The sequence below is a fragment of the Oncorhynchus kisutch genome, linkage group LG11, assembly GCF_002021735.2.
Source record: "Oncorhynchus kisutch isolate 150728-3 linkage group LG11, Okis_V2, whole genome shotgun sequence".
Lineage (NCBI taxonomy): Eukaryota > Metazoa > Chordata > Actinopteri > Salmoniformes > Salmonidae > Oncorhynchus > Oncorhynchus kisutch.
The window spans coordinates 75,969,837-75,997,573 of NC_034184.2; the positions used below are offsets into that span (position 1 = coordinate 75,969,837).

Below are 27,737 nucleotides of genomic sequence, written 5' to 3' on the forward strand. Positions count from 1 at the left end.
AGCAACTTAGTAGTGAGTGCAAACATTTTCATACTGGTCCCCCATGGGAATCGCACCAACAACCTCTACCAACTGAGCCACATCATCACATCACATAATCAATTACTGCATTGGTCATTGTTTTATCTCCAGGGTGATAGAAAGACTACAGGTACTAATCTAGATGACCAGCGTATGTACAATACAGTAATTTAAATTAAGTGGTCTGTAAGGATGGTAAATTAATACTGCACAAAAAGTAGTTGTTTTCCATGTTATTTGATCAAGAAAAATATTTAATTTGATGTGGATGTTTTGTGTCTTTGACCATAACTTTGCACCTTTTCATGTAAATGTTTGAGGATGCGGTTTTGTTCTTTCTGAAAATCCATTAGAATGACACCACAGAGAAAGAGACAGGGTTTTGTTCTTTCTGAAAATCCATTAGAATGACACCACAGAGAAAGAGACAGGGTTTTGTTCTTTCTGAAAATCCATTAGAATGACACCACAGAGAAAGAGACAGGGTTTTGTTCTTTCTGAAAATCCATTAGAATGACATCACAGAGAAAGAGACAGGGTTTTGTTCTTTCTGAAAATCCATTAGAATGACATCACAGAGAAAGAGACAGGGTTTTGTTCTTTCTGAAAATCCATTAGAATGACATCACAGAGAAAGAGACAGGGTTTTGTTCTTTCTGAAAATCCATTAGAATGACACCACAGAGAAAGGGACAGGGTTTTGTTCTTTCTGAAAATCCATTAGAATGACATCACAGAGAAAGAGACAGGGTTTTGTTCTTTCTGAAAATCCATTAGAATGACATCACAGAGAAAGGGACAGGGTTTTGTACTTTCTGAAAATCCAATAGAATGGCATCAGAGAAAGAGACAGGGTTTTGTTCTTTCTGAAAATCCAATAGAATGACATCACAGAGAAAGAGACAGGGTTTTGTTCTTTCTGAAAATCCAATAGAATGACACCACAGAGAAAGAGACAGGGTTTTGTTCTTTCTGAAAATCCATTAGAATGGCATCACAGAGAAAAGGACAGGGCAACAACACTTACAATTTATGACTATTGAATCCTGCAAGACACTGTTCTTAAATGAACTACCTTTTTTGCAGAGATGCTGAAAAAAATATTTTACCCTAACAACAGATGTCTATCTAATACTAGTGTGAAATAATTTTTTCGTCAAAAAGATTCGTTTTTTGTTGTTGAAAAAAAGGCTATTTTTTCCAAGAAGGGTATAGATTTTGTTGAAAAAAGTATTATCTATTTTTTAATTATGATTTTTCAGGGGGTGCCCTCCGCAACCCCACTTCCTGCTGCTATGCTCATTACAAGGTCAAGCATCCTTTGGGGATTCTGTCCAGTCAGTAATCGGATTACAGTTAAAACCTTTTGAATTTAATTTGCCCCGGCAGCCTGCGCGTGGCACGGGATTCCACGTCAACAAGCGGTTGCCAGGTGAAGGCAGACAAGCCAGACAGTTCCACAGCATCTAGCACCTCACAGGCTAATAGCCTACTAATTCAGAGATTTGATAAAACCATTGTAGAACCGATTCAACTATTATTGACAAGGTGAGATGATAAGGAATTTATTTGGAGCCTTGACCTAGCCTATATATTTGTTATTGATAAAATGCCGACCACAAGGGTCATCAAGCAAAAGCCTGTTATTGAAACGAAAACAAGAGTCGTCGAAGTGAAAACAAAACCGGTTGAAACGAAACCAGCATCAACAACTCAACACAAAGTCACAGCACCTCGCAAACCGCGGGCGTCGAGCTGTCCCAGATGTATCCATAGCGACCGATGCGAGACCACGAAGACCCAGCAGCAGTTCAAGCTGTGCGCTCCCAGGTGCGATAGGAGAGCGAGATCAACCTCCACCGCTCCCAAATCAACACTCTCCTCTTCGAAATCAGCTGTGCTCTGTCAAAAACCAACAGCCACGTCTCCAAAATCAACTGTAACTTCTTCCAAGTCTAAAGAAGCATCTCAGGCGAGGCAGGAAGAGGAACGGAGTTCGAGACCCAGGGCGCACTATGTAATTCAGAGGTGAGAGGGACAGCTGAAGTACTTTTCCTCTTCAAGAAGGCCCTATGGGTAGTCAACCCTGGTCCTGGAGAGTTGCTGGGTTTGAATACGTATAGGCTACTCCAGGCTCCAGCCCTGGTCCAACACACTGGATTCTCAGCTGGGACCTTTGATTAGCTGAAACAGGTGTTACTCTATAGCAGGGTTGGAATGAAAGCCTGCACACCCAGTCGCTCTCCAGAAGGCTTGGTCACTCGTGCCCTATTAGAGGACTCCTATAACCTACCTCAGTATACTCTAGCCCTATCTGTATAGTTATTTGCAGGTGTGTGGTGTGTTGTATACATCTAGCTGGTAGCTGGAAATAGCTCAGTCTTCAGCACCAAGCCATCTGGTGCTGGTTGTATAATCCTACCTACCACCAGCTGGCACGCAGGTGTTCTGTCAAGCTCTGTTCCCTAACCAGATCCTGTTGGCCCTTTATTACATGTTACAAACTGTCACTTAGACGTTTGGCATTTGAATTTCAGAGTAGCTTAGCTGAAAGCCTGTCCAATTTGATGTGAACTGCCAGACTGGCTTGTCACATTGGCATGACATTTTATTGAATGAATTTCTGTTTGTCGGTTTCAGTCACAAAGCTTTCACGGTCATCCCTCCTAACCCCAAGAAAAGAATAGAGATCCAGCAAAGTGAGTCCTTTGTCTTTGACTGTGTTTTGTGACACTGGGAGGAATGTGCTTGTCATCATCATTATCATCCTCTTCCTCCTGTTCCTCCACACCATCATCATCCTCATCTAGGATCAGCCTAGAGGGGGAAGCCCTAAAATTAATTGCCGTGTTAATTTGTTGATTGGGGGGAGGGAGGGGGGTGTGTGTTTTAATTGGTTGATTAAGGGAGTGTGTGTCTCTGATTGGTGTGCAGAGGCGGAGGCAGAGCTGGCAGCTTTGGAGGATCTGAGGCTGAGCAGAGCCACACCCTATGTCTCCATTGACCCCAGCAGTGTTGGTGAGACATGGCTACAGATTATAACACCAGATAATGTGATTTAACCCCACAATTTCACATTTATACTGGTAGTTACAGTTGTGGCTATACAAAACGTCGCCAGATATTTTTAAACTAACCTGGTATAGGCGATACTATCTTTATCCTCGATTCGTGGAAACAGGAGTCTCGTAAAAGATCTGTCTAGTTGCAGGGGGTTTGTTTGAATTTAGAAAATGCTCTGTTAAAAAAAAAAAATGTAAATGTTTTGCACCTTGAAGTAATTGAACCATGTGTGTGGCACCACTGGGGCAGCAGGTAGCCTAGTGGTAAAGCGTGTTGAGACAGTAACACAAAGGTTGCTGTTTTGAAAATCTGTCCACGTGCCCTCGAGCAAGACGCTTAACCCTAATTGCTCCTGTAAATCAATCTGGACAACAGCATCTGCTAAATGACTGACATGTAAATATATTTTTCAAATCTTTGATTGAGACAGATGGGTCCACGATGAGAGACACCTGTCTCCATCAATGAGAGAAGACTTGAAATAGACAAGATGGCGGGGTACACATTGTTGGATTGCTTCATGGAGCAAAACCTTTATTGTCTAGAGAACACCAGCATACTCTCCCTTGTGGAGCACTGACTGGAGAACACCAGCATACTCTCCCTTGTGGAGCACTGTCTGGAGAACACCAGCATACTCTCCCTTGTGGAGCACTGACTGGAGAACACCAGCATACTCTCCCTTGTGGAGCACTGTCTGGAGACGTTACTGTGTCTCTATCGGTAGATACCAGCATACTCTCCCTTGTGGAGCACTGTCTGAAGACATTACTGTGTCTCTGTCAGTAGATACCAGCATACTCTCCCTTGTGGAGCACTGTCTGAAGACATTACTGTGTCTCTGTCGGTAGATACCAGCATACTCTCCCTTGTGGAGCACTGTCTGAAGACATTACTGTGTCTCTGTAGGTAGATTTATCTGCTGTAGTTCTGTTCATAGCCACAAGGGCGCACCATGGTACAACTATTTGTTTTAGTTTATATGAGACAGGTGGATTCCGTAAAATTGTGCGTGCGTGTGTGTGTGTGTGTGTGTGTGTGTGCAGGTGGGAGTCTGAGTCTGGAGGAGGTGCGGCTAAAGCAGCAGCAGGAAATGCAGACCAGGAGGAAGCAGAGACAAGTGAGACACACACACGCACACACACGCACACACACACTGAGTGGGAGATATTGTCAAGATATTGGATGTGATGATAATAGAGTGGAACTGTTCATATGTATTCTTTATATATTGTTTCAGATGAAGAAATATATGTTTGAGACGTCACCCGTGGTGTTGGGATGAAGACTGAGCCACAGAGAGACAGAAAGCTGAAGTTATCATTAAAATACAGACGCATCAGCATCATCATGTGAATGATGCTTGTTGCCTGTATGTCTAAGTCCAGCACTGGGATCACACATTGTCTAAGTCCAGCACTGGGATCACACATTGTCTAAGTCCAGCACTGGGATCACACATTGTCTAAGTCCAGCACTGGGATCACACATTGTCTAAGTCCAGCACTGGGATCACACATTGTCTAAGTCCGGCACTGGGATCACACATTGTCTAAGTCCGGCACTGGGATCACACATTGTCTAAGTCCGGCACTGGGATCACACATTGTCTAAGTCCGGCACTGGGATCACACATTGTCTAAGTCCGGCACTGGGATCACACATTGTCTAAGTCCGGCACTGGGATCACACATTGTCTAAGTCCGGCACTGGGATCACACATTGTCTAAGTCCGGCACTGGGATCACACATTGTCTAAGTCCAGCACTGGGATCACACATTGTCTAAGTCCAGCACTGGGATCACACATTGTCTAAGTCCAGCACTGGGATCACACATTGTCTAAGTCCAGCACTGGGATCACACATTGTCTAAGTCCAGCACTGGGATCACACATTGTCTAAGTCCAGCACTGGGATCACACATTGTCTAAGTCCAGCACTGGGATCACACATTGTCTAAGTCCAGCACTGGGATCACACATTGTCTAAGTCCAGCACTGGGATCACACATTGTCTAAGTCCAGCACTGGGATCACACATTGTCTAAGTCCAGCACTGGGATCACACATTGTCTAAGTCCAGCACTGGGATCACACATTGTCTAAGTCCAGCACTGGGATCACACATTGTCTAAGTCCAGCACTGGGATCACACATTGTCTAAGTCCAGCACTGGGATCACACATTGTCTAAGTCCAGCACTGGGATCACACATTGTCTAAGTCCAGCACTGGGATCACACATTGTCTAAGTCCAGCACTGGGATCACACATTGTCTAAGTCCAGCACTGGGATCACACATTGTCTAAGTCCAGCACTGGGATCACACATTGTCTAAGTCCAGCACTGGGATCACACATTGTCTAAGTCCAGCACTGGGATCACACATTGTCTAAGTCCAGCACTGGGATCAATGTCTACAATGTTTCAGTGTCACACTGTATTATTTTATATTTTGTACCAAATAGATTTCATGTTAGTTTAATTTAGTTAAAAAAAACAATTGTTAAGTGGGCTACAAAGGTTTTACTTCCATCCCTCTGTTTCGTGAGTATCACAATGAACTGTACAAATGGCTGTTGTTCATATAAACAAAATGGCTGCAGAACATTGTACTCCTTCTCCTTACCCTCGTCGTTCATGCTTTCTATGTTTATAAAGTAACACGTGAATAAAACCCTCCTATGGAATACTTCTGAGTTTTACTTTGAAATGTCTCTACCGCCACGAGTAGAGGACAGAATACAGCATCCAATCACCCTGTCAGTCTAATGATGACACAACCCTATAGAATCCCTCCTCCCATTGTCAGGTGTGTTTTGTATACCACGTAACCTACAGAAGATTTGTGTTAGCTCTTGTGGCACAGACACAGTAAAGGCGAGGGGCTTAATCATGGGCTGTGTCTGTTTTGAGATCGCAATTTAGTGGTGAAATTATGATTTACTTTGTGAGCTGTGCGTACAGGGCGTCAACTTGGCCCTACTCATCACGTGATCATGGTTTCCTGGTCTCAAAGCTCCACCTCCTACTTGACTTCCCTTTCAGAAGTTTAGTGTGTGAACATCGATGATTAACGTTAATCTGTCATGCGTTCTCTAAACTACCTGCTCGGAGAAACCAGACTGAACACACAGAAAACCCTGGGAGGAGAGAAATTACCTTTACAACTACCGTGAGAAATACATACTAAAAACAGGGATCTCACTCTGCTGCTTAAGCACACTAGAATCAAAAGTGAAAGTTAACTTTTGTACAAGGCTCGGTCATTCCAGAGGAGGGATTGTCACAAGAACAAAATGGCTTCCAGATTATCTCTCCAAGAGGACGATCTATCCTGTGCTGTGTGCTGTGACATCTTCAAGGATCCTGTCATCCTGTCATGTAGTCACAGCTTCTGTAAAGCCTGTCTGCAGGAATACTGCAGGGGGAAGGCAGAAAAGGAATGTCCAGGTAGCAGGAGAAGATCTTCAAGGGCAGATCCTCCCTGTAACCTGGTCTTAAAGAACCTGTGTGACGCATTCTTACAGGAGAGGAGGCGCAGAGTTTCAGGGGAGTCTGAGGAGCGCTGCAATCTGCACAACGAGAAACTCAAGCTCTTCTGTCTGGATGATAAACAGCCCATCTGTGTGGTGTGTCAGACCTCAAAAATCCACAAAAAACATGACTGCTGCCCCATAGACGAAGCTGCACAGGACCACAGGGTACAGTAGAATACAAATAGTAATAGAAACACACAGAAAAACTAAAACGACAGCAATATTAAACAGCGGCCATTGTCTGCATATTAAGTGATAATGAAGAACTATAGTTGCACAGCATTCTAACCTGTATTCACATCACATTTTAACATGGAAAGGGACCTTTTTAGGGTTCCTAAAAATGTCCCTTTGTTTATACACTTTGACTCCTCCATCTATTTCTCTCTCATATTCACTCAACATCTGCTTATGCCAGGAAGAACTCCAGACTGTCCTGAAGCCCTTACAGAAGAAGCTGAAGGGCTTTAATGAAGTTAAAGAAATCTGTGATGAAACAGCAAAGCATATTAAAGTAAGGATAATGACTCGATAACGTTGTGCAGAACATGTATGATCCAGTGTTTAAGCAGATAGTTTACTACCGTTCCTCTCACTGTCTCCAGAACAAGGCCCAGAGCACAGAGATACGGATGAGAAAGGAATTTGAGAAGCTCCACCAGTTTCTACGAGAGGAAGAGGAGGTGAGGATAGCTGTTCTGAGGGAGGAAGAGGAGCAGAAGAGTCAGGTGATGAAGGAGAAGATTGAGGAGATGAGCAGAGAGATATCATCACTTTCAGACACAATCAGAGCCTTAGAGGAGGAGCTGAGAGCTGAAGACATCTCATTCCTGAAGGTCAGCACTGAGAGCTGAAGACATCTCATTCCTGAAGGTCAGCACTGAGAGCTGAAGACATCTCATTCCTGAAGGTCAGCACTGAGAGCTGAAGACATCTCATTCCTGAAGGTCAGCACTGCTCTCTCTAAATTGACGTGATGTGTTGGTATGTGTATTGGTTGACTGATAAATATTGATTGTTTAATTTAATCTTGTCTTCTGTTTTTTTTTCAGAACTATAAGGTCACAGTGGTAAGGTAAGTGATCTGCCTCCTATCTTTCTCTTCTCTGTGGTTCTGAACCCAACCCTACAGAAACAGCTGCACTGACTCCTGAATGTTCTTCCAGAACCCAGTGCACACTGCCGGATCCACAGCTGGTCTCAGGAGCACTCATAGACGTGGCCAAACACCTGGGAAACCTGCAGTTCAGAGTCTGGGAGGAGATGTAGGGGATTGTGAAATTACAGTGAGCATGACAGTTCTTCTAGATCGCTGAACACTGCAAATTAAACTAATACTATTACCTACTTAGCCAAAATAATAACCTTTTCTGCACAACAGTTTGTCATCTCTCATTATCTTCACATTACATTACAAATGCTAAACACCTTGTTGCTAAGAAGTCCACACACGTAGCTCGGGGATTAGAGAGCGCACTTCATCATCAACAACAACCAACAACAACAAACAACAATCAACAAACAATAACAAAAATAATACCCTATCTCTGATCTCCCTCCTCAGATTCTGTGATTCTGGACCCCAACACTGCCAACCCAACCCAACACTGTATCTCTGTTCTCTGTCCTCAGATTCTGTGATTCTGGACCCCAACACTGCCAACCCAAATCTCATCCTGTCTGAGGACCTGACCAGTGCCATATACAATAAAGAGAGAGAGCAGCTTCCTGAAAACCCAGAGTGGTTTAATTACTATAAAATAGTCTTGGGCTCTGAGGGCTTTACCTCAGGGACACACAGCTGGGACGTTGAGGTTGGGTTCAATACAGCCCTGGGTGTGATAGCAGAGTCTGTCCAGAGGAAGGTAAAAGTAGAAAGTGGATTCTGGTGTTTAAGCCTTTGGTGTGTAAGCCCCTGTGATGCTTATGGTTATGATGTTGATGGTGATATTCGATATAAAGTAGAGTCCCCTCCGAGGCCAGACATCCAGCTCAGATTGAGAAAGAAACGCCAGAGGATCAGAGTGCAGCTGGACTGGGACAGAGGGATGCTGTCATTCTCTGACCCTGATAATAACACATATTTATACACTATTACACACACTTTCACTGAGAGAGTCTTTCCGTACCTTCTCAATGAATGTGCCCTCCAGCCAATGAGCATATTACCAGGGTAGGCCTCTGATGGTGGAACAGAACACTTAGAGCCTCTGATGGTGGAACAGAACATTTAGAGCCTCTGTGGTGGTGGAACAGAACACTTAGAGCCTCTGTGGTGGTGGAACAGAACACTTAGAGCCTCTGATGGTGGAACAGAACACTTAGAGCCTCTGATGGTGGAACAGAACACTTAGAGCCTCTGTGATGGTGGAACAGAACACTTAGAGCCTCTGTGGTGGTGGAACAGAACACTTAGAGCCTCTGATGGTGGAACAGAACACTTAGAGCCTCTGATGGTGGAACAGAACACTTAGAGCCTCTGTGATGGTGGAACAGAACACTTAGAGCCTCTGTGGTGGTGGAACAGAACACTTAGAGCCTCTGATGGTGGAACAGAACACTTAGAGCCTCTGATGGTGGAACAGAACACTTAGAGCCTCTGTGGTGGTGGAACAGAACACTTAGAGCCTCTGTGATGGTGGAACAGAACACTTAAAGCCTCTGTGATGGTGGAACAGAACACTTAGAGCCTCTGTGGTGGTGGAACAGAACACTTAGAGCCTCTGTGATGGTGGAACAGAACACTTAGAGCCTCTGTGATGGTGGAACAGAACACTCAGAGCTTCTGTCTATAATGGTGGAACAGAACACTTAGAGCCTCTGTCTATAATGGTGGAACAGAACACTTAGAGCCTCTGTCTATAATGGTGGAACAGAACACTTAGAGCCTCTGTCTATAATGGTGGAACAGAACACTTAGAGCCTCTGTCTGTAATGGTGGAACAGAACACTTAGAGCCTCTGTCTATAATGGTGGAACAGAACACTTAGAGCCTCTGTCTATAATGGTGGAACAGAACACTTAGAGCCTCTGTCTATAATGGTGGAACAGAACACTTAGAGCCTCTGTCTATAATGGTGGAACAGAACACTTAGAGCCTCTGTGATGGTGGAACAGAACACTTAGAGCCTCTGTCTATAATGGTGGAACAGAACACTTAGAGCCTCTGTGATGGTGGAACAGAACACTTAGAGCCTCTGTCTATAATGGTGGAACAGAACACTTAGAGCCTCTGTCTATAATGGTGGAACAGAACACTTAGAGCCTCTGTCTATAATGGTGGAACAGAACACTTAGAGCCTCTGTCTATAATGGTGGAACAGAACACTTAGAGCCTCTGTCTATAATGGTGGAACAGAACACTTAGAGCCTCTGTCTATAATGGTGGAACAGAACACTTAGAGCCTCTGTCTATAATGGTGGAACAGAACACTTAGAGCCTCTGTCTGTAATGGTGGAACAGAACACTTAGAGCCTCTGTCTATAATGGTGGAACAGAACACTTAGAGCCTCTGTCTATAATGGTGGAACAGAACACTTAGAGCCTCTGTCTATAATGGTGGAACAGAACACTTAGAGCCTCTGTCTATAATGGTGGAACAGAACACTTAGAGCCTCTGTGATGGTGGAACAGAACACTTAGAGCCTCTGTCTATAATGGTGGAACAGAACACTTAGAGCCTCTGTGATGGTGGAACAGAACACTTAGAGCCTCTGTCTATAATGGTGGAACAGAACACTTAGAGCCTCTGTCTATAATGGTGGAACAGAACACTTAGAGCCTCTGTCTATAATGGTGGAACAGAACACTTAGAGCCTCTGTCTATAATGGTGGAACAGAACACTTAGAGCCTCTGTCTATAATGGTGGAACAGAACACTTAGAGCCTCTGTCTATAATGGTGGAACAGAACACTTAGAGCCTCTGTCTATAATGGTGGAACAGAACACTTAGAGCCTCTGTCTATAATGGTGGAACAGAACACTTAGAGCCTCTGTCTATAATGGTGGAACAGAACACTTAGAGCCTCTGTCTATAATGGTGGAACAGAACACTTAGAGCCTCTGTCTATAAGGGTGGAACAGAACACTTAGAGCCTCTGTCTATAATGGTGGAACAGAACACTTAGAGCTTATACTGTAGAATGTTATTTGTGTTTCTTGTCTCAGTTATGAATTGCTCTAAGCAGAAGGAAGGCAAAGCCTGGGAAGCAGTTAGTTAGGTAAACGCATTAACTTTGTTACTTTTGAATGTAGCTGAAGCTCTGGTTATTTCTAAATCCATGAGCCTTGAAAATTGTTATACTTTTTACTATGCGTTGTTTATTTTGTTTTTAATATTAAATTGTAGATTTGAATTGGCTGAATTGGCTGAATTCGAATTTGTGATATAAATCACTCAATATATAGTTTAAATATTTTGTAAAATTAATTTTAATAAAAACATACTGTATATATTCTTGTAACTGAAGCAATAGGCTGACAATTGCTGTGTTATTCATGTCATTCTCTGCTTCTACCAGTAGAGGGCAGAGTACACCACATTTACGCTCTCACTCTCCAGCCACCACTCTCCTGCACCCTGTCATTTTAATGATGCCTCACCACAACCTCCTTCCCCCATGTGGCGTTCAGGACAACTGGGAACTCGGAAAAAAACGAGCTCCCACTGAAAAATGATTTAGAATGGTCATCCAACTCGGAATTCCTCTTTCTATAGCTCTGACACAGTTGTCCTGAAAGCACCAAAAGCCTGTTTGATATTGCTGCCTCTACTTACATCGTTTCCTCTCACACTTCACTCTAAATATGAAGACCCCAACCAGGTTAACACAACCAGGTAAACACAACCAGGTCGTCACAACCAGGTCAACACCACCCAGGTCAACACAACCAGGTTAACACAACCAGGTCAACACAACCAGGTTAACAACCAGGTTAACACAACCAGGTAAACACAACCAGGTCAACACCACCCAGGTCAACACCACCCAGGTCAACACCACCCAAATCAACACCACCCAGGTCGTCGCAACCAGGTCAACACAACCAGACACCGACCAATGTGACAGTAGGGATCATGTGTATGTTTTTAAAGATTATTTATTTCAACGAGAAATCTGCAGTAAAAAAAGCTTGTGTACAGTGGTTTATAGGAAGTAGTGGGGATTAAAGGTGAAGGGGTTTGTTCTGTCGGGGGAGGGGGTAGCTGGGGTTTGTTCTGCAGGGGAGGGGGTGGCTGGGGTTTGCAGTCTTCAGTCTTCTTCCAGGAAAAGAGTTTGGATGTGAAATGGAGACAGATGCCAGTAGAAGAGTAGCAGAGGGAGAATGGGATGAGTGAACATTTATGCCTCGGCACATTCACCTGCAATAGAGAGGAGGGAGAAAAGAGTGAGGAGATGATTTCTACCAGGGAAGCACATTCATATGTATCTGATCACCATAATAATATTGTACATCTGTGTGTGTGTGTGGTGTCGTACCGTTGTTGGGCAGGAAAACAATGTTCCCAGAGAGGATTCCTGTATCCAGAGAGAACTGCATGAACTTCTTCTGGACATCTGCGCTCACCTCTGGAGTGCGACCTACAACCACAACACAACCAGGTTAACACAACACGACCAGGTTAACACAGCCAGGTTAACACAACACGACCAGGTTAACACAGCCAGGTTAACACAACACGACCAGGTAAACACACACAACCAGGTTAACACAGCCAGGTTAACACAGCCTGGTTAACACAACACAACCAGGTTAACACAGCCAGGTTAACACAACACAACCAGGTTAACACAGCCACGTTAACACAACACAACCAGGTTAACACAACCAGGTTACCACAACCAGGTTAACAAACAATATCAGGTTAACACAACACAACCAGGTTAGCACAACACAACCAGGAAAACACACACAACCAGGTTAACACAACTAGGTTCACACAACACAAAAATTTAACACAACCAGGTTAACACAACCCGGTTAACACAACCCGACCAAGTTAACAGAACACTACCAGGTTAACAGAACACAACCAGGTTAACACAACACAACCAGGTTAACAGAACACTACCAGGTTAACAGAACACTACCAGGTTAACACAATACGACCAGGTTAACACAACACAACCAGGTTAACACAACCAGGTTAACACAACCAGGTTAACACAACACAACCAGGTTAACACAGCCAGGTTAACACAACACAACCAGGTTAACACAACACAACCAGGTTAACACAACCAGGTTAACATGACCAGGTTAACACAACACAACCAGGTTAACACAACACAACCAGGTTAACACAGCCAGGTTAACACAACACGACCAGGTTAACACAACACAACCAGGTTAACACAACCAGGTTAACACAGCCAGGTTAACACAACAAGGTTAACACAGCCACGTTAACACAACACAACCAGGTTAACATGACCAGGTTAACACAACACAACCAGGTTAACACAACACAACCAGGTTAACACAGCCAGGTTAACACACACAACCAGGTTAACACAACCAGGTTAACACAACACAGCCAGGTTAACACAACCAGGTTACCACAACCAGGTTAACACAGCCACGTTAACACAACACAACCAGGTTAACACAACCAGGTTACCACAACCAGGTTAACAAACAATATCAGGTTAACACAACACAACCAGGTTAGCACAACACAACCAGGAAAACACACACAACCAGGTTAACACAACTAGGTTCAAACAACACAAAAATGTAACACAACCAGGTTAACACAACGCGACCAAGTTAACAGAACACTACCAGGTTAACACAACACGACCAGGTTAACACAACACAACCAGGTTAACACAACCAGGTTAACACAGCCAGGTTAACACAACCAGGTTAACACAACACAACCAGGTTAACACAGCCAGGTTAATACACACAACCTGGTTAACACAACCAGGTTAACACAACACAGCCAGGTTAACACAACACAATCAGGTTAACACAGCCACGTTAACACAACACAACCAGGTTAACACAACCAGGTTACCACAACCAGGTTAACAAACAATATCAGGTTAACACAACACAACCAGGTTAGCACAACACAACCAGGAAAACACACACAACCAGGTTAACACAACTAGGTTCACACAACACAAAAATTTAACACAACCAGGTTAACACAACGCGACCAAGTTAACAGAACACTACCAGGTTAACAGAACACAACCAGGTTAACACAACACTACCAGGTTAACAGAATACAACCAGGTTAACAGAACACGACCAAGTTAACAGAACACTACCAGGTTAACAGAACACAACCAGGTTAACACAACACAACCAGGTTTACAGAACACTACCAGGTTAACACAACACAACCAGGTTAACAGAACACTACCAGGTTAACAGAACACTACCAGGTTAACAGAACACAACCAGGTTAACAGAACACAACCAGGTTAACAGAACACTACCAGGTTAACAGAACACAACCAGGTTAACACAACTCCACCTGTAACATAACCATGCTAAAACCAGAGACCAAATTGAGACCAAACTGTGATGAATGACACAAAACATGAGAATCTAAAGGTGTGAATTAATTTCAGACATGCAGGCAGCCAGACAGACTTACTGAAGAGTTTGTTGAGAACGTCAGTTACTCCGTGTTTGGTCTTGATGGTGTGGATCAGAGCAAAGTCATCATACTGGACAGCTACCACACGCATGTCATTTTCATTGTTCCAACCTGAGAGAGGGAGAAAGAGATATGTAGTTATGTTAACTGTGTGTGTGTGTGTGTGTGTGTGTGTGTGTGTGTGTGTGTGTGTGTGTGTGTGTGTGTGTGTGTGTGTGTGTGTGTGTGTGTGTGTGTGTGTGTGTGTGTGTGTGTGTGTGTGTGTGTGTGTGAATGAACTCACGCTGGCTGGTGAAGGTGAAGCGGCCTGGTATGTCAGTCTTCTTGGCCAGATGGGTCATCCTCCAGCAAGAGCCATCAGCGCTGAGAGAAAAAGCAGCATCAGTATGAGTGAAATGGACGTAGACACACAGACACACACAAACTCACTTCTGGTTGGCGCAGGTGATGTCCAGGTCACCTTCGGCAGTGGGCAGCATCATGGAAGTTCCCATCTTCATACCAGCCTTACGGTTCATAAACCACTTGGCGTTGGTGGCAAAGCCCACGGCCCACCACTTACCAGCCATCTGGGGAGAGAGAATATAGTTCGAAGAAAAAGAAGAACCACTATTCATTCATTCTCACAATGCAAATTGATTTAATAGTCATGGCAGATGATCCACTGTCCTCTTTCTAGTCTGACCCTCCTCAACTCCAGAATCTCTTCTGTCTCTGCACTTGTACTGTACAACACTCTTCTCACAACTCTTTGCCTGCTCTCTTTTTGTTGTTGTAGCCTATCTCATTTGTTTTATCAGTTCTCTCAGTCTCTCTTTCTCTCTCACCTTCTCCAGGTTGAAGTCTTTCTGAGGCATGACGTTGACACAGGCGACCAGCGTAGCGCACAGCAGAACTCCCATTATGCTCAGCCTCATGGTTACAGATCGGTGTGTGTGACGGCTCGACTTTCCGGGGTGTGTGTGAGGAGGAAAATGAGTAAGGTGGGAGCTAACTGAGGGTCCTTATATCCTCCAACATTCTTCTCTTCTCTACTCCTCCCCTCTTCTCCCCCTTGTTTCCAGTTAGTCCCTCCCCTCTCCATCCCTCAAAGATGTAAATCTCACCCTTATACAACTGCACGAGGAGGTGGGGGAGAAGTCAACAATGTAAGCAGAATGATTTGCTGCTGTCCTCTCCCCTTCTCTCTCCTCCTCTCCTTTTCTCTCATCTCCTCTCTCCTCCTCTCCTTTTCTCTCATCTCCTCTCTCCTCCTTTCCTTTTCTCTCATCTCCTCTCATTTTCTCTCTTCTCCTCTCTCCTGTCCTTTTCTCTCTTCTCCTCTCTCCTCCTCTCCTTTTCTCTCATCTCCTCTCCTCTCCTTTTCTCTCATCTCCTCTCTCCTCTCCTTTTCTCTCCTGTCCTTTTCTCTCTTCTCCTTCTCTCTCCTCTCTCTTCTCCTTCTCTCTCCTCTCCTCACCTTCCCTCTTCGCTCCTTTTCTCCTCCTTCTCTCTCCTCTCCTCCTTCTCTCTCCCCTCTTCACTCATTTTCTCCTCCTTCTCTCTCCTCTCCCCCAACAATGATAGGACTTATCTATTTAGACAAGTCTGATTCCTGGTCTGAACAACCTCCACCCTGAAATCCACATGTAAGCATGAAGACACACACACACATGAATGCACCAACACATATACACACAGTGTCCTCAGAGTGAGGTAAAGCATAGTCCTCATGTTAATCCCATACCCTTCAGGGCTGCAACATGTGAGTTGTAACATTCCTCTGTCAGTCACGACATTTAACACTGTGCAGGACAGAACATGGGTTACCATAGGTCATGTAACACTGGGGTTTGGGGTGGATTCCTCCTGAAGGATACATTACTTTGAGGTCTGAAGGTTACATAATCTCCTGGAGGTTATATAACTATGAATGTTACATAATCTCCTGGAGGTTATATAACTATGAATGGTACATAATCTCCTGGAGGTTATATAACTCTGAATGGTACATAATCTCCTGGAGGTTATATAACTCTGAATGGTACATAATCCCCTGGAGGTTATATAACTCTGAATGGTACATAATCTCCTGTAGGTTATATAACTCTGAATGGTACATAATCTCCTGGAGGTTATATAACTCTGAATGGTACATAATCTCCTGGATGTTATATAACTATGAATGGTACATAATATCATGGAGGTTATTTAACTCTGAATGGTACATAACTCCTGGAGGTTATATAACTCGGAATGGTACATAACTCCTGGAGGTTATATAACTCGGAATGGTACATAACTCCTGGAGGTTATATAACTCGGAATGGTACATAACTCCTGGAGGTTATATAACTCGGAATGGTACATTTTATTTATTTATTGTACCTTTATTTTACTAGGCAAGTCAGTTAAGAACAAATTCTTATTTTCAATGACGGCCTAGGAACAGTGGGTTAACTGCCTGTTCAGGGGCAGAACGACAGATTTGCAACCTTTCGGTTACTAGTCCAACGCTCTAACCACTAGGCTACCCTGCCGCCCCATAACATAACTCCTGTGGTACATAACTCCTGGAGGTTATATAACACTGAATGGTACATAACTCCTGGAGGTTATATAACTCTGAATGGTACATAACTCCTGGAGGTTATATAACTCTGAATGGTACATAACTCCTGGAGGTTATATAACTCTGAATGGTACATAACTCCTGGAGGTTATATAACTCTGAATGGTACATACTCTCCTGTGGGTTATATTACTGTTTCTGAGCAGTCAGAACTCGGGCTCGGTCGCACTTTGAAATCTTCCTCAACATATTGGATGTGAAGAAGAGATGAAACAAGCTCAGAACGACCACAGAAACAAAGACTCTGACTATACGAACTAAATAAACTTGGAGAAAAAGCAATGAGCATGTCCATATAATTACATGCAAATATGTTTCTATAACATATCGAATTTGTGCTGCGTGTTCAAAATTAGGTAACAGTTTTATAAACTTGTTTATGCAATTTATATAACTGATTGTTACGCAAGTAACTTTCCACACACCCTGCAAGAAGGAGTACACATAGTTTTTTTGGGGGGGGGTTATTTGACTACATGAAGGCGCCATAAACATATGTAAAATACATTTTACATTGGATATTCGGTGGATATTTAAAAAATATATATTTTTATATACAGGCCTACATTAAAAAAAATGAAGATTTCGTATTTCAATCGTCATTAACTCTTTAACAAAGCGTGCCATGACTATGAAAATGGTATATTCTTAATCAGGGGTGAATGGAGAAGATCAAAATCAACAACCAAAAAAAGGTGAGGATCGTTCTGCATCCCCCCGATTCAGAATATTCCATTTTCATGGTCATGGCATGATTGGTTCAATAGCTAGTTATGAGAGAAAAAATGAATATCCACGGAATATTCCGTATAAAACTAATTTTACCTCAGTATAAAATGTATTTTACCTCGGTGCCTGACCGGTGCCTTTTCCACCGATCTGCATCTCTCTCATTCCTCCCTCTACAGATGCAGTTCTGCAGCGCATCCCAATACAACCCAGAGAATCCGTCTACATGTCACCGCTACTCAGCCTACTGTATAAGAAGTATATTGTCTGTATTCATATGGTTGTAGCCTGTATGTTGTGAATCCATTCTAAAGGAGACTAATTTTACGTACTGGACACACCCGCAGCACGAGGCCCACGAGCTCTGGGGGCCCACGGATGTGATTTTTTAAATTCAGTAAATCATTTTGATAGTAATCCTCCCTAAAGTCAGTCATAAATCTTTTACATTTCCAGATGTAGTAGGAAGCAAAGTGTTTGTTTTAGGACATGACTGAAAAAGTGCCTCAGGACTTGGCGTACTTTTGATTGAAGGTATAAGAGGATATCGGTGAACAAATGCTGTGGTCAAGGCTACGATGGCGCCAGTGAAATGAGTGGAGCTTATTCAGGTGTTCAAAAGCGAATATCAGACCGAGAGCCTAATGCCTCTTAGAAAGTTCTTTATGAGTTTTAGTTAAGAAAACGATCTCTCTGCAGAAGCGACAGTTACAGGGCAGGTAAAAACAGCTTGATTGCCGTAGCAACATCAGGGAAACTGGGCAGACGGAAGGAGGGCTTGAAATACTACAGTTCTGCAACATCTTTAATTGAGCCTCTCATTCGCTTTAATTGCCTCCTCAACAAGTTACAGAAAGAGATGAACTGTATAGGAAGCTCTGGGGACAGGTCGTCTGGATACTATACAGCCAATACATTGGCAGATGCAAACAGATGATCGTCTTCTGCAGAGAACAGTTCTTGACGTCTTAACAAAACAACGGTTTGCGATTTACTTCATTCTGGTGAACCGGTGTTTGAGTTGCGTGGTTTCAAATGTCAACAAACCCTTATTGGTGGTATATATCGTTGTGCATCTGTATTTTATTTTGATTTCACAATTATTTAACCAGGTAGGCAAGTTGAGAACAAGTTCTCATTTACAATTGCGACTTGGCCAAGATAAAGCAAAGCAGTTCGACACATACAACAACACATAATCCATGGTAAAAACATTTGCACACAAAAAAGTAGGACTTCAGGAGACCAGGGGAGCCTCTTAAGTTGGATTTGATTTTAAATGAATTTACAGTGAATAATGCATCCCATTTATTTAGGCTATTAGCCAGATAAAACCAGCTGAGTTCAACAATAGTGGCTGGATTTATCCTCAAACCGACTCCATTTCTCCTCATTGTTAGGCTATTTGATGTGTAATTTTTTAAAAACCGTTTATAAATAGCATCTAAATAAACTATATATGCAAAGGTATGTGGACACTTCTTCAAATGAGTGGATTCGCTATTTCAGCCACACCCGTTGCTGACAGGTGTATACAATAGAGGACATAGACATTAGCAGTGAAATGGCCTTACTGTAAAGCTCAATGATTTTCAACATGGCACCGTCATAGGAGGACACCTTTCCAACAAGTCAGTCCTGCTAGAGCTGCCCCTTCAACTCTAAGTGCTGTTATTGTGAAGTGGAAACGTTCAGGAGCAATAACTGCTGAGCCGCGAAGCGGTAGGCCACACAAGCTCACAGAACAGGACCACCAAGTGCTGAAGCTTATAGTATGTAAAAATCTTCTCTCCTCTGAGGTAAAGCATAGTCCTCGTGTTAATCCCATACCCTTCAGGGCTGCAATGTGAGTTGTAACATTCCTCTGTCAGTCACGACATTTAACACTGCGGAGGACAGAACATGGGTTAGGTCATGTAACGCTGGTGTTTGGGGTGAATCCCCTCACATCCCCCTTATAGAAATGATTTGTTCATAGTGAATATATTGTAGACAATTTATAGGAAAACACACACACACAAAAAAATAAATTAAATCGTTTTAATTTGTCATATTTTGCTGAGCAGTTAGAACTGGCGCTTGGTCGCCCTTTGAATCTCCTTCAACATATTGCCACTCAATCTGGGAACGAGAGATTAGACAAACTCAGAACAAACACAGACCATACAAACTGAATAATGAAAAAGTGAAAAAGACATAAAAAGTTGTTAACTTTTACATGAACACCTGTTTCTACAGCCTATAGAAGTTGTGGTGCGTATTCACAATTAGTAACAGTTATATAAACTTGTTTACGTAATATATAACTGATCGTTATGCAAGTACATGTCCACATGCCCTGCATGAAGAATAAACGTGATGTTTTTTGGTGGGGGAATTTATTGGTCTCTATGAAGACGCAATGAACCGAGGTACAAAAAAAAGTATACTGGATATTCGGTGTCTCTCATCAATAGCTGTTGACCCAAGCATGCCATGACTGAAAATGATATCTTCTGAATCAGGGGAGAATGGAGATTGATCCACACCCTTTTCAGTTGTTAAATAAATAAATAAATAAATGAAGATTCCAGATTTCAATCTTCAATAGTTTTTAAACAAAGTGTACCATGACTATGAAAAGTATATATTCTAAATCATGGGAAGATGGATAACAAATCCTACCTTGATTCAGAAAATATAATTTGCATAGTCATGGCAAGCCTTGTTTAAGACATATTGAGGAATGAAATCCTAGTAAAACGTTTACAAATAAAAATTATCGACAACAAAAATAATCAACAAAATAGGTGTGGATTGTGTTCCATCCTCTCCTGATTCAGAATAGGCCTCATATCATTTTCATAGTTTTGGCACACTTTGTTTAAAAGGTATTGAAGATTGAAATACAAATAACATTCTTTTTTAAATATATATTTTTTAAAGCATGGATTGGTCTCCATCCGCCCCTGATCAAGAATATATAATTACCGTAGTCAAGGCATCGTTTGTTTAAGAGCTAACGAATATCGCCCTAATATCATTTTTTTTTAAACACATTTGACCTCTGTGCCTGACAGGTCGGTATGTGCCTTTTCCACCAATCTGCGTCTCAATCGTGCCTCCCTCTACAAACGCAGGACTGCATTCTAATAAAATGCAGAGAATCCGTCCTCATGTCACCACTACTCACTAAGCAAACTCTAGAAGAAGTCTATTGTCTATATCATATCGCTGTAGTTTGCAATTTTAGCTCCACGATGCGCAGTGTTTTATATGGTTTCCACTACCAATGGCTGGACAAACTTTTTGAAATTGGATACCCACTGATCACATGGTCCTTATCCTCAGACTGGCAACAAATTAAAAACAGAGCGTCAAATCAATTTCAACATTATTGTTTTAATAAAACATAACTAAGGGAAATAAATCTTCTAATTTCATAGATGTACAACTGTAGGATAATAATTTAAGCAACAGGAAATTTGAATGATTATGTAGATTATAATTAATGGACATTTTTGTAGGAGTTGATGGTGAACTGTCCTTGTTTCTGGTAGTAAAACACTGTTTAGGATCTATAGTCTGTCTCTCCAATCACTATGTCAGTGTTCATCACCGGTCTGCTACCTACACAGGGAATGTGTTCATCACCGGTCTGCTACCTACACAGGGAATGTGTTCAGCACCGGTCTGCTACCTACACAGGGAATGTGTTCAGCACCGGTCTGCTACCTACACAGGGAATGTGTTCAGCACCGGTCTGCTACCTACACAGGGAATGTGTTCAGCACCGGTCTGCTACCTACACAGGGAATGTGTTCAGCACCGGTCTGCTACCTACACAGGGAATGTGTTCAGCACCGGTCTGCTATCTACGCAGGGAATGTGTTCAGCACCGGTCTGCTATCTACACAGGGAATGTGTTCAGCACCGGTCTGCTACCTACACAGGGAATGTAGTGATTGTTCAAAATGGAAAGGACTCTTAACTTTGTCTTCAGATCAACTTTGCATCTTATTCTCAAATGATGTAATTTGGACATGAACATATGATGAAATCTCCTCTGGCTCACCATTGAAACAAAGTAAATCTACCACAGTGATTGTTCCCAAACTGTGATTTGCATATAGTCAAATATTTTAATGAAGAGCCAATCAGTTTGGAGCTTTGGAATGTTGGGTAGCCTGTGGGTTCCAGCTGTATTTTAAAAAGACAAAGCAGAGCTATTATAGAGATAGCTGGAGGAGACAGCAGGGTGGAGAGGAAAGGACTCTTACCGTTAGAGATGGGTAGAGACGGCCGGGTGGAGAGGAAATCACTCTTACCGTTAGAGATAGCTGGAGGAGACGGCAGGGTGGAGAGGAAAGGACTCTTACCGTTAGAGATGGGTAGAGACGGCCGGGTGGAGAGGAAATCACTCTTACCGTTAGAGATAGCTGGAGGAGACGGCAGGGTGGAGAGGAAAGGACTCTTACCGTTAGAGATGGGTAGAGACGGCCGGGTGGAGAGGAAATCACTCTTACCGTTAGAGATAGCTGGAGGAGACGGCAGGGTGGAGAGGAAAGGACTCTTACCGTTAGAGATAGCTTGATGGCCGGGTGGAGAGGAAAGGACTCTTACCGTTAGAGATAGCTTGATGGCCGGGTGGAGAGGAAAGGACTCTTACCGTTAGAGATTGCTAGAGACGGCCTGGTGGAGAGGAAAGGACTCTTACCGTTAAAGATAGCTAGAGACGGCAGGGTGGAGAGGAAATCACTCTTACCGTTAGAGATAGCTAGAGACGGCCTGGTGGAGAGGAAAGGACTCTTACCGTTAGAGATAGCTGGAGGAGACGGCCAGGTGGAGAGGAAAGGACTCTTACCGTTAGAGATAGCTGGAGGAGACGGCAGGGTGGAGAGGAAAGGACTCTTACCGTTAGAGATAGCTAGAGACGGCCAGGTGGACGGCCAGGTCTTTGCTTGGTAAAGCCCCGCCTTATCTCAGCTCACTGGTCACCATATCATGGCGCTCCAGCAGGTATATTTTACTGATCATCCCTAAAACCAACACTTCCTTTGGCCGCCTTTCCTTCCAGTTCTCTGCTGCCAACAACTGGAACAAATTGCAAAAATCCCTGAAGCTGGAGACTTATCTCCCTCTAACTTCAAGTATCAGCTGTCAGAACAGCTTACTGATCACAGTACCTGTACACAGCCCATCTGTAAATAGCCCACCCAAATACCTCATCCCCATATTGTTATTTATCTTCTTGCTCTTATGCACCCCAGTATCTCTACTTGCACATCATCATCTGCACATCTATCACTCCGGTGTTAATGCTAAATTGTAATTATTTTCGCCTCTATGGCCTTAATTATTCGCTTACCTCCCTAATCTTCTACATTTGCGCACACTGTACATATCTTTTTCTATTGTGTTATTGACCGTACGTTTGTTTATCCCATGTGTAACTCTGTGTTTTTTGTCGCACTTCTTTGCTGTATCTTGGCCAAGTCGCAGTTGTAAATGAGAACTTATTCTCAACTGGCCTACCTGGTTAAATAAATAAATATCTTGTGTCCAACCCTCACTCTCTCTCTGGTGCCTCTTTCTTTACTTTTTACCCCTTTTTCTCCCCAATTTTGTGATATCAAATTTTATCCAATTGGTAGTTCGTCTTGTCCTATCACTGCAACTCCCATACGGACTCGGGAGAGGCGAAGGTTGAGAGCCATGCGTCCTCTGAAACTCGAACTTGCCAAGCTGCACTGCTTCTTGACACCCTGCTCTGCTTCTTGACACCCTGCTCTGCTTCTTGACACCCTGCTCTGCTTCTTGACACCCTGCTCTGCTTCTTGACACCCTGCTCTGCTTCTTGACACCATGTGCTGCTTCTTGACACACTGGGCTGCTTCAAGGAGTCGCTAGAGCGAGATGGGACAAGGATATCCCGGCCGGCCAAACCCTCCGCTAACCCGGACTATGCTCCATGTTGAATGGTTCAAGTGACAGTAAAGGGGTCTACAGTCTACGGAAACGGAGCCAAAGGAAGTCAGCCGCACAAATGTACGTAGAACTACTTACAGAGCAACACAAATGAACATCCTTTGACTCCGTTTGCATAGACTGTGTAGACCCCCTAAATTCTAGCACAGACATACTAACTGTACACAACAGCAGACACTAAGCCCTGGTGTTCAGTGCCCAGGAATGAGACCCTAAATCTGCGTTCCGTTGTGGTCATACAACAGTCATTCATCAATGGTCTTCAAACCTGGTCCTGCTGAGCAACAACAGGGGTTTCCTTTTAGTTCTAGAGCCAAAACTAGAATTCCTTCCTAATTTCAGACTTTTCTGTCATGGGACCTACAGCAGCTTTAGTGACGTCACCTCATAATGACCTATCAGTTAAATCTCAGATTCCCAGTGAACTTGATTGAAAACCCTTTAACAAGCATTACAAAATGTGACCATTAACAAACAGGGCCTTCGGAAATTCAGACCTTTGACTTTTTCCACATTTTGTTACATTACAGCCTTATTCTAAAATTGATTCAAATGTTGTTGTTTTTTCCCTCAATCTACACACAACTCATAATGACGAAGCAAAAACAGTTTTGAAATTATTGCAAATATATTACGAACAAAAAACAAATACATTTACATAAGTATTCAGACCCTTTACTCAGTACTTTCTTAAAGCACTTTTGGTAGCACTTACAGCCTCGAGTCTTCTTGGGTACGACGCTACAAGCTTGGCACACCTGTATTTGGGGAATTTCTCCCATTCTTCTCTGCAGATCCTCTCACGCTCTCAGGTTGGATGTGGAGCATTGCAGCTCAGCTTTTTTCAGGTCTTTTCGGAGATGTTCGATCGGGTTGAAGTCCGGGCTCTGGCTGGGCCACTCCAGGACATTCAGTAACTAGCCCAGAAAAACATCCCCACAGCATCATGCTGCCACCACCATGCTTCACCGTAGGGATGGCGCCAGGTTTCCTCCAAACGTGATGCTTGGCATTCAGGCCAAAGAGTTCCATCTTGGTTTCATCAGACCAGAGAATCTGGTTTCTAATGGTCTGAGAGTCTTTAGGTGCATTTTGACAAACTCCAAGTGGGCTTTCATGTGCCTTTTTTTTACTGAGGAGTGGCTTCCGTCTGGCCACTCTATCATAAAGGCCTGATTGGTGGAGTGATGCAGAGACAGTTGTCCTTCCTCTCCATAGAGGAACTCTAGAGCTCTGTTAGAGTGACCATTGAGTTCTTGGTCACCTCCCTAACCAAGGTGCTTCTCTCCCAATTGCTCAGTTTGGCTGGGTGGCAAGCCTTGGAGGTTCCAAACTTCTTCCATTTAAGAATGATGAAGCAACTGTGTTCTTGGGGATCTTCAAAGCTGCAGAAATGCATTGGTACCCTTCCCTAGATCTGTGCCTTGACACAATCCTGTCTCAGAGCTGGCTTGGTTGTTGCTCTGACATGCACTATCAACTGTGGGACCTTATATAGACAGGTGTGTGCCTTTCCAAATAATGTCCAATAAATTGAATTTACCACAGGTGGACTCCCAAGTTGTAGAAACATCTCAATGATGATCAATGGAAACAGGATGCACCTGAGGTCAATTACGAGTCTCATAGCAAATGGTCTGAATACTTGTGTAAATAATGTATGTTTTTATACATTTGCAAACATTTCTAAAAACTGTTTGCTTTGCCATTATGGGGTATTGTGTGTGTGTGTGTAGACTGATGAGGGAAAAAATCTATTGAATACATTTTAGAATAAGGCTGTAATGTAACAAAATGTGGGAAAAGTCAAGGGGTCTGAATACTTTCCGAAGGCACTATATAATGTACAGTAGTTGTGGCTATGGTTGGGAAGACCACACAGCCAGGTAAATATAGGTCACAAGCTCATCTATGATCAGTTACAGAAAGATACAGACATATAAAACAGTATTCCTGATGCTGAGATCTCTGGTTAGGGATCCAGATATTGGGCCTGTTGCGTTCTACTGGTCCTCGGGTTTGTGTTCTCTGGGTTTGAAGGTTGGTTCTGGTCAGGCTTAGGTGATTTAAGATGGTTCTAGGGGGTTCTACTGGTCACCGGGTCCGGGTTCTCTGGGCCTGAAGTTGAGAGAGAAGCTGTTGATGCAGAACCTCTCTCCTGTGGGGTCCGGTCCATCCTCAAACACATGACCCAGATGGGCGTCACACTGTAACGATGCACACACACTAGAGGAGACAGAACAAACACACCAACACACTAACACCTGCAATACACAATAGTCTGATTGGCTCTCAGCATAATTACCCAGAATGCAACTCACATGTTTATAGACGACCTCTGTCTCTACACTACCCAGGGTGTTGTCAGGGTGACGGATGATGTATATGTGGCTCTAGTCGTGTTCCTCTTTGAATGCCGGCCAGCCCATGACCGAGTCACACTTCACCTCTGAACTAGAGGAGAGAGCGGGAGGTCTAGAAAGAGATTGAGTCTAAATGCTCATATTCGGGTTAGGATTACAGAAAGGTCGAAATGAAGATTTTAGTGTGACCAGTTGGTATAGGGAGGCTAGATGGTTACCTGAAGAGGGGAGGGTCGCAGGACACACGCTGGTACATCCCCACTTCACTATGGTTCTGATAGAGACCGCTGAAAGGCTGAGGACACATACAGGGTAGGCACACTATATGTTGTCTTTTGAGGCTTCCACCATATTGCTTTAACCTAGCCTATGTTTTCAGATCAGTGCAAATGAAGGTGAGGAGAGGGAGCCACTGTAGCCTACTGAGATGCAGCCCATTCTGTATGTCATTCTTTAACCAACTGCTCCCATCTTCCACACTGCAAGACTATAAACAAAGTCCATACAAACCTACTCAATGAACCAACCGATGGTTATGAATTGTCAGTCCATGGTCATTGATGCTGAGGACAGGAGACGTGTGTGTGTGTGTGTGTGTGTGTGACTCACCATCTGTCCCCTTCTCCCTCGTTACCATGTTCTGTTTAGAGGTCAGTTTCTTCGGCCAGTCGGTCATCGCATCACAACGAGTCAGTGATCGCAAGCCCGTAACACACAAACACACACATGCAAACATTGATAAGCAACATTTGGTGAGAGTTTTGTTGCACTTTATTTGTAATGAAATTATTTTTGGATTCCTTTTAGCTTTTCATTTCCCCACTGTAGCCTACTAAGAGCACAATGGGTTTCTGCTCTTTGGATTCCTTTTAGCTTTTCATTTCCCCACTGTAGCCTACTAAGAGCACAATGGGTTTCTGCTCTTTGGATTCCTTTTAGCTTTTCATTTCCCCACTGTAGCCTACTAAGAGCACAATGGGTTTCTGCTCTTTGGATTCCTTTTAGCTTTTCATTTCCCCACTGTAGCCTACTAAGAGCACAATGGGTTTCTGCTCTTTGGATTCCTTTTAGCTTTTCATTTCCCCACTGTAGCCTACTAAGAGCACAATGGGTTTCTGCTCTTTGGATTCCTTTTAGCTTTTCATTTCCCCACTGTAGCCTACTAAGAGCACAATGGGTTTCTGCTCTTTGGATTCCTTTTAGCTTTTCATTTCCCCACTGTAGCCTACTAAGAGCACAATGGGTTTCTGCTCTTTGGATTCCTTTTAGCTTTTCATTTCCCCACTGTAGCCTACTAAGAGCACAATGGGTTTCTGCTCTTTGGAGTAAATATGTCCCCGGGGAAAATGTGACAGTAGGCCTGTTAGATGGCTCTTTGGCAACTTCCACTGGTCTATTCTGCATCAACCACTTACACAACAAGACCAAAAACACTTGTTGATTTTGTTAAAAAAATATAGAAAGACTATGAATAGGACATATTACAATAGTATCTAATAAACGTACTAACTTACAATAAAGGAGCTTATCCAGATGCAAACTATGCAATTCCATTCTATAAAGCCTAATAACTCATACCTGAACTAGTGGAGGCAGGACGGATGAAAGCAGGAACTCTAGTCTTGGGCAATAATATGGACTTGGCAGGCACTCTCTCTCTCATTCAGCCAGGTAGGGTTGGGCAGGCTCGGTGCTCGAGACCTCCAGTGCGCCTTCACGGTCCAGTCCATCCGGTGCCACCTCCACGCACCAGCCCTCTGGTGGCAGCCCCCCGCACCAGGCTGTCTCTCCGTCTCCTCCCTACAGGTGCTCCCGTCTGTCCT

The 27,737-nt window shown here is 43.4% G+C and overlaps 3 protein-coding genes and 1 long non-coding RNA gene across 7 annotated transcripts; 2 read left to right on the top strand and 2 right to left on the bottom strand.

Annotated features, from left to right (window-relative positions):
- The first annotated feature begins 1,326 nt into the window (after nt 1-1,326).
- Nucleotides 1,327-5,775, top strand: zgc:194621 (uncharacterized). The gene is made up of 5 exons (XM_020494034.2): nt 1,327-2,049; nt 2,662-2,720; nt 2,956-3,039; nt 4,131-4,204; nt 4,325-5,775. Exons 1-5 carry the CDS (start codon nt 1,631-1,633, stop codon nt 4,367-4,369), a joined length of 681 nt encoding a protein of 226 aa, XP_020349623.1. The 5' UTR covers nt 1,327-1,630; the 3' UTR covers nt 4,370-5,775.
- Nucleotides 5,776-6,131: 356 nt separating this feature from the next.
- On the top strand, nt 6,132-11,078 carry LOC109899220 (tripartite motif-containing protein 35-like). Of its 4 annotated transcripts, none has more exons than XR_002256458.2 (6): nt 6,132-6,789; nt 7,043-7,138; nt 7,230-7,571; nt 7,677-7,699; nt 7,791-7,910; nt 8,257-11,078. XR_002256458.2 is itself a non-coding variant. In XM_031835130.1 (6 exons), the coding sequence occupies exons 1-5, from the start codon at nt 6,385-6,387 to the stop codon at nt 7,891-7,893; spliced, it is 858 nt and encodes a 285-aa protein (XP_031690990.1). In that variant the 5' UTR covers nt 6,138-6,384; the 3' UTR covers nt 7,894-7,910; nt 8,257-11,078. The 4 variants fall into 4 exon arrangements, 2 of the variants coding, with proteins under 2 accessions (XP_031690990.1, XP_031690991.1); XR_004211504.1 differs by lacking the exon at nt 8,257-11,078 and having other exon boundaries at nt 6,138-6,789; nt 7,230-7,445; nt 7,483-7,571; nt 7,791-7,872; XM_031835130.1 differs by having other exon boundaries at nt 6,138-6,789; nt 7,230-7,460.
- A 623-nt stretch (nt 11,079-11,701) lies between these two features.
- On the bottom strand, nt 11,702-15,269 carry LOC109900128 (lipocalin). The gene is made up of 6 exons (XM_031835141.1): nt 15,072-15,269; nt 14,674-14,813; nt 14,528-14,607; nt 14,242-14,355; nt 12,107-12,208; nt 11,702-11,988 (listed from the first exon to the last, which is right to left on the bottom strand). Exons 1-6 carry the CDS (start codon nt 15,159-15,161, stop codon nt 11,969-11,971), a joined length of 546 nt encoding a protein of 181 aa, XP_031691001.1. The 5' UTR covers nt 15,162-15,269; the 3' UTR covers nt 11,702-11,968.
- A 10,025-nt stretch (nt 15,270-25,294) lies between these two features.
- LOC109898994 (uncharacterized) lies at nt 25,295-27,627 on the bottom strand. Its single transcript, XR_004211512.1, has 3 exons — nt 26,133-27,627; nt 25,873-26,026; nt 25,295-25,777 (listed from the first exon to the last, which is right to left on the bottom strand). It is a non-coding gene; the product is annotated as an uncharacterized LOC109898994 (long non-coding RNA).
- Nucleotides 27,628-27,737: the final 110 nt, after the last annotated feature.